This window comes from Ipomoea nil, unplaced genomic scaffold (genome assembly GCF_001879475.1).
Source record: "Ipomoea nil cultivar Tokyo-kokei standard unplaced genomic scaffold, Asagao_1.1 scaffold2805, whole genome shotgun sequence".
Classification (NCBI taxonomy): domain Eukaryota; kingdom Viridiplantae; phylum Streptophyta; class Magnoliopsida; order Solanales; family Convolvulaceae; genus Ipomoea; species Ipomoea nil.
Window position 1 is genome coordinate 2,431,660 of NW_017619233.1, and position 7,005 is coordinate 2,438,664.

The 7,005-nt window shown below is 36.6% G+C and overlaps 1 protein-coding gene across 1 annotated transcript in view; it reads left to right on the forward strand.

Moving 5' to 3' along the window:
• LOC109158214 (NAC domain-containing protein 76-like) overlaps positions 1-7,005 on the forward strand; it is a 45,379-nt gene that overhangs the window by 38,323 nt on the left and 51 nt on the right. Inside the window, exons 2-3 of the mRNA XM_019306098.1 lie at positions 6,409-6,692; positions 6,788-7,005. The exon at positions 6,788-7,005 is cut by the window's right edge and continues 51 nt beyond it. Coding sequence (XP_019161643.1) covers positions 6,409-6,692; positions 6,788-6,922 — 419 coding nt within the window. The 3' untranslated portion in view covers positions 6,923-7,005. The remainder of the gene's footprint in view (positions 1-6,408; positions 6,693-6,787) is intronic.

Below are 7,005 nucleotides of genomic sequence, written 5' to 3' on the forward strand. Positions count from 1 at the left end.
GACAAAAAAAAAAAAAAAAAAAAACTACTAGCTTATTTTAGAACGCTACCAAATAAGCTATTATTTTAAGCTACCAACTTATTTTGGAAACATTACCAAACAGAACTTATAGCTTACTAGTAGCTTAAAATAAGCTATAAGCTCTGCCAAATAGACTCATTAAAACGTGATAAAAAATATTTATAGCAAAATATGAAATATAATTAGTTGGATAAAATAATTTGAATAGAATACAAATTATAAATTGCACATTTTTATATTGATATGACATTGACGATTGTTCATTAAAAAAAAAAAAACTATCTTTTAATTTTTTTTTCATTATTCCAAAGCTGAACCCCAACCCTAAGGGCTCATGGTGACTCAACCGAACATGAACCATAACAGCTAGACCAGTGCTCACAGGTTGCTCCCACACTACCGCTGGTGAGACTTGATCCCTGGTCATTATTCCAAAGTTTCACCTCTATGACCAGTTGAGCTACCCATGCGAGCTTAATTTTTTTTTTTTTCATAACTGACCAATTATCATGTAGTAATTATCATGTAGTATAATGACATCCCAATTATCAATCTAAATAGGAGTCAGGTTTGAACCCTAAGGGGGTGTTTGGTTGGATGTCCTAAAAGTGAAGAAAAATGATGTTTTATGTTGTTTGGTTGGATTGAAAATATTTTCCATTGGAAAAAGTTTTCCTTAAAGAATGATGAAAATCAATTCCTAGCTCATCCTAGATATTTTGTTTTCTATGAAAAACTAATATGACAATTTTACCTTCACCATTCTTTTTTTTTTTTTTTTGAAAACCTCACCATTCTTTATTAATTACTCTTATTATTATTATATTATTATTATTGTTGTTGTGCAGGGTTATATTTGTCATTATACTTATTATTCCTTATCATTTCAAACTCAACCAAACAATAGAATTCATATTCTCAATAATTTATTTTCCACCAACCAAACAATGTGATCTATTTTCTTAAAATTTATTTTTCATGGAATTTCAATTTCATTTCTCTTCAAATATTTTTTAGCAAACCAAACGAACTGTAATGGTGGGAAACAAATAGTTTTCAGACCTCAACTAAGCTGCATCATCCTTACTTAAAACTTGTGTATATTGTTAATGGAGTTTTTTGTTGGTTCTTGTCAGAAAAAAAAAAAAAATCATGGATTGGATTTTAACAAATGAAGAACATGATTCTTCATTGATTTGTTCTCCATATTAAGATTGAGATTAGTATTAGGATTTTTTGTATTTGAGTCATATTATGACTCTCTATCCTAGTATTCCTATGATTCTCTCGGGTATATATATATATATATATATATATATATATATATATATATATATAGAAAATTTCAATTTTGATCCACTGACTATTGCACTTGTGTTAATTGCAACACCTGACTTTCAAAAATGTTAATTTAGTACCTTGACTATGCAATTTTTATCAATTTTAGTCACGCCGGTCAAATTGCCGGCGAATTATGACCGGAAACTCTTAACTCATTAAATAAAAAGGGCAAAAGCGTCATTTCATGTTATTCAAACCTCCTTTGCACTTCCTTCTCTTCTCCGACCTCCTTCGTTTTCCTCTTCACGGCCTGCGCCTTCACGGAGAGCACAACACTCTTAAAGTAGATGTACATATAACAGAGGCAAACTCATATCCGGGCTTCAAGAGTGACTTCATTAAATCAGCAAGAACTGTATGGTCACGAACCTCCATACAGCAAGACTGACTAAATACAAAAATATTCATTTACTTCTCAGATGAGTTCCACCCTCTCTTCTAACCAAAGCTCCGCGTCTTCTCAACCCCATAGAGCCGCCGGAAATTCCATTGCTGGAGCCTTGCAGAGCGAAGAATCATGTGGAAAGCATCATATCATGTCACCCACCATATATCCATTTCTGATCTCCGGCCATGACATTAGATACAGATACATGTAATAGGAAGTGCACAAGGTGGGAAAAACTCAAAATTAAAATGGGAAGATAAGAAGCGGGGAGAAGTTTGTGAACACCTGCTACTGCTACAAAAGTTTACAGAGGACAGAGAAAATCCAATAGAAAATGGAAGTGATGATGATTATGCTAAGTCCATATTGTCCGAAGTTATTAAACTTGCAAACCCAGATACTCACTCTTCGATATTTCTGACTTCCACCCAGCGGCGAAGCTTACCAAACGTCCACGCGCATCATCATCACCATTGTCGCCTCCTCCAAGCTCCCGTCCAAAACACGATGACCACCTGCACAGAACTCCATGGTCAACAACCACAATGTCGTCGCCGTCGTCGCAAGTGCGAACTTAGCCTACACGCAGAGGCTTAGAATTATGTTAGCCAAACCAACACAGACGCTATTGGAATTCTCGCTCGCCGGTACGGCCGATGTATTCATAACCATCATCGGCTGATTGGAATGCGGGGCAGGAAGACTGGTTTTTGTCGGATCCCCGGCGAAGTAGTAGAACAACTATGGAGATGATGGAAGGTTTGGATAAACGGAAACCATATACGAATACCGAATCGAGGATCGAGAAATGAATTATGTGTGTGTTCCGGTTGTGTGAATTGCATTTTAGAGGGAATATGGAGGGATGGGGAAGAAGAGGGGGTTAAAATGCTGATGTCCAACAAGCTCTGCCTCATGGAAGACGCCGGGAAAACGCACCGGAAATGGGGGTTCGAGAATCTGGTGTTCAAGAACACCGCTGGGAGCCTGGGAATGCCGACGTCGTTTTGGTCAACAAGTCAATGTCCCATATAGGAAGGAACAAGAAAAGACAAGTTTGCCCCTTCTAATTCAGTTCAAATGTTGACTTCACATTTTCCGGTCATAATTCGCCGGCAATTTGGCCGGCGTGACCAAAATTGATAGAAATTACATAGTCAAGGTACTAAATTAACATTTTTGAAAGTCAGGTGTTGCAATTAACACAAGTGCAATAGTCAGTGGCCCAAAATTGAAATTATATATATATATATATATATATATATATATATATATATATATATATATATCAAATCAAATCAACAGTACGTATAAAACCGCACGTTCTCACATAAAGCTAAAATTGCTTCCTTCGTTGTAGTTAACTTGTTATTTGTCTTCAGAATTCGTTCCTCTATATTTATAATTTTTGAATTCTATATTCATAATTTTTTAACTTTATATTCATAATTTTAGATCTCAATATACAAAATTGCCGAACTCAATATTCATAATTGTAGAACTCTATATTCACAATTACAGAACTCAATTTACACAATTACAGAATCCTATATTCACAATTTCATAACTCTATATTCATAATTCCATAACTCTATATTCATAATTACAAAATTCTATATTCAACAGTATAACATATTTTTTGAATCTATATTCACAAATTTTGAACTATCTATTCACAATTTTTGAACTCTATATTCATAATTTTTGTACTCTATATTCATAATGTTTGAACTCTATTTTCACACACACACAAAAATACCATTGGTTGAGAAAACACTACCACTAACGACACCGTTATTCCAAACGCACGTTTTGGACAAGATCCACCTTCCACAGCATAATTTGCCCATGTTTTTTATTCCCAATTCATTTACCCACTTCTTGTTGGGGAAAATTGCCACGTCAACGCTCGATCTGGAAGCCTTTTAAGAAGCACGGACACTATTGGTGTATGGTTGAAAGGAAATCTGTGCCGTGTTATAATAACACTACCTTAAAAGCGTTATTTGCCCGGTAACGGTGCAGTTAGGACCCTAGCACGCTTTCGACAGGCTACACAGACCTACTACGGATAGCTTGCACTAGCAATCACGTAGGCGAACCTCACTATTGCTCAGACGAAAGGAGGAAGAAGGAGAATATATTAAATGACTCGAATTCAAGGTGTGTTTTGAAACGACGTTCGGAGCTGCTATTTATAGTAAGCAGCCCCTCCATCCCACCCACATAATGGACGCAGGGTTTTGTCCACATTTTAGCGCCTTTGGCGCTACTCCTTACATAGGAGCGCATTGTGCGCTACCATGTAATGAAATGGGTTTCCCATTTCTTAATCCAATGACAAAGTCAAAGGGGTGAGGTGGATATGGAAGCTTTCATCTTTTAATTTTCCCAACACTTCTAAATGTTAATTATGTTAGTGTGGCATTGTGGTGTTACTAACTATGCTTCATGTAGACTTCTCTATTACTATTACCCAAAATAAAAAGAAGCTGTCTGAGTTAATAGATTGGAGTCTCTTCTCTTACATTTTCTTGGCTTAATCTCATAACCTTTCCTAACAAATTATTTATATAGTGAACAAATTTTCTAAGCATATGCATTGGGCATGACATTTCATGTAATGCTTGTGCCTATGGCTATGATTGGTATGTATTATAATGTAATAGATGGTACAAATGATAAATATATGTTGACTTAGAAGCGGTCCACATGATCAATCAAGGGCAGACATTCCCCATTGCCCCCGTTCAGATGCATTTTCAGTTTCCTAAGAATCCAGTTGGGGTACCTGATCCGACCTTCCAGTGGTGGCAGAATTTGCCGCGATTTTATGCTTCGGTTTATCCATTCCAGCCTATGTCGACTATGTAACCGCAACCGATATTGTAACATCCCACTTTTTCTTAATCTAAATCCCAAAACTTAACTTAGCAATATAAGCTAAACAAGAAATTAAAAGTAAGATTAATAAATTAATTCAATCAAAACCAACCAACAGGTGTTACCGCCACAGCCACCACCCACGGTGACTGCGCAGGCTACTAAAGGAATAAACTAAACAAGTCAAACTTCATTAACAACCTTAAAACTTGGGGTACAACCCCGGTGTCCAGCACCAACAAAAGATCAAACTAAGTTTCCAACAGTCAAACAACTAACATCAAGTTCAACAACTGTAACTAAACATCACGAGTCTAAAGTAGAGTCTATCTAGAATCTACCAACTCAAAGTCTATGCACTAAAACTACTCGTGCACGCTCAAACACTGGGCCCACCTGAAAGGTGTTATAAAAAAAATAAGTAGAAAATAAACCCGTTAGCAAATTAATGCTAAGTATAAAACCACTCAACTTTGTGAAGTATTATAGAATATAAATTTGAAAATCATTTGGCAAGCACACATAATCTCAAACATTTCAACACTTAAACAACATTCTCAACAAACTCATAATCAACTCTATATGCTTGCAACCTAGTCAACAAGTAATCAACACATAATCATGCTTTCTCGAGTACTCAACCTAACATAACTCACATGCTTCAACAAATACAACTAAACATAACCCAATAACAAACTCATGCTTTCATGCTAAATAGTAAGCAATAACATGCTACCATGCTGACCAAATAATCAATAACAAAGCTATCAAGCCAACTCAACAATGAAAAACAAGCTATACATCTCCAACATACTCTAAATGCAACACATGCAAGTCATGTAATAAGAAAATGACATTATGCTATAAGTATATAGATATACTCCCTCTCAAAAAGGTATACTTTTTCTGTGGAGGTTTCTGTTGAGTCACACAGACTCGCTTTTCTCTTCTTTCTCTTTGAGTCTCTTGACTCACACTTTTCTCTTTTTTCTTTCTTTCATACTTGCTTTCTCAAACTTTCACAAACTTTCTCATGATTCTCATTTCTCTTCTTGGGTGAGACAGGTACTCCGCCGCAACGAAGCCCTAGCGAACGGTGCAATCTCATGCAGCCGCCACATCCGTATCAACGGAAACTCTAACTCGTGGGGAGGTAGGTCTTCACAAATCGTGAATGGACCTACCTAACCTGCTCGGCAATCTAGCCGGCCACATAACCAACTCGCCCACAGAAGCACTCCCTGGGTTCTTAAATCTTTCTCTGTGGAATCAGGTATCGTACTTTAGTGTGCACACCCCCTTACTAGGATTCCAAGCCTAGCAGGCAGTCTCCAACCTAGTAACGCAGGAATATCGACCTTGTTACTTCTAAAATATCTCTTTCAGTTCACAATGTCCGATTCATTTCTTTCTCAAACTTTCTTTCTTTTTCTTCTGAAAGGACATAGTCCTAACGGTCCATGTTGTGTTGCTATTCCCCTGTAATTTTTCCTAATTTAAGTTCTTTACTTCTTTTCATCTGTTCTGTGCACCTTTTTGCCTAATCTTTATATCACTTTGATCATAATTCGATTCTATCTGCTGGCGTTAGTTGGATGGATTTACTGTTGCGTGGATCTGAGTTTTGTTTGATTGCTGTTGCATTTTTTAGCAGTCGAGTTAGTGTTGTCACGGAGTGAAAACTTGCTTCAATATTAGTAGTGTACTTTTTGTTTGTGTGGTTCACTATGCTTTGAATAGTATTTGCTTGTTTAGTATTTCTGGATTGTGTGCAGGGAAGTTCAAGTATGCGAGGAACAATGAGGCATACTATTTTACCCACAAAGGTAAAATAAAACCTCCAAATGGTGAGTTTCTTGGAGGAAAAAAGTTTGATGGTGAATGGAAAACTGAAGGTGTCAAAGAGGCATGTTTTGGTCAGAACCAAATTCTGGGGTTCAAAAGAAAGCTATACTTGTACCGCAGTGAGAAGAGGACAGGTTGGGTGGTAAAGGAGTACAGATACAATCCAAAGCGAGTTCCTGACCATTATCTTCAGAATAGCGTCTTTCATGACTTTGTGAGTGTTATTTGCTTGGCAGTTTTCTTAACAGATGCTTATCTTCTTACATAGCTAACTGCTTCGCTTTCGATGTTCGGATGTAATTGTCACAGTTATTAAATTACGTGGTCTTGAAAATTAAGTTCAATCCAGACTTAAGGGAGAATTTTACTGCAGAAGAATCATCATTTTCAATTTCAATGGAAGATGCAAAAGACTTGGATGTATTCCAGGACTTTGAAGGTTAAGCAAGAGATGGTCTACCACCACCTGACTAAATGAAGCCTATATGAAGCTAGTATGCTGCAGCCTAATGAACATAGAACATAGT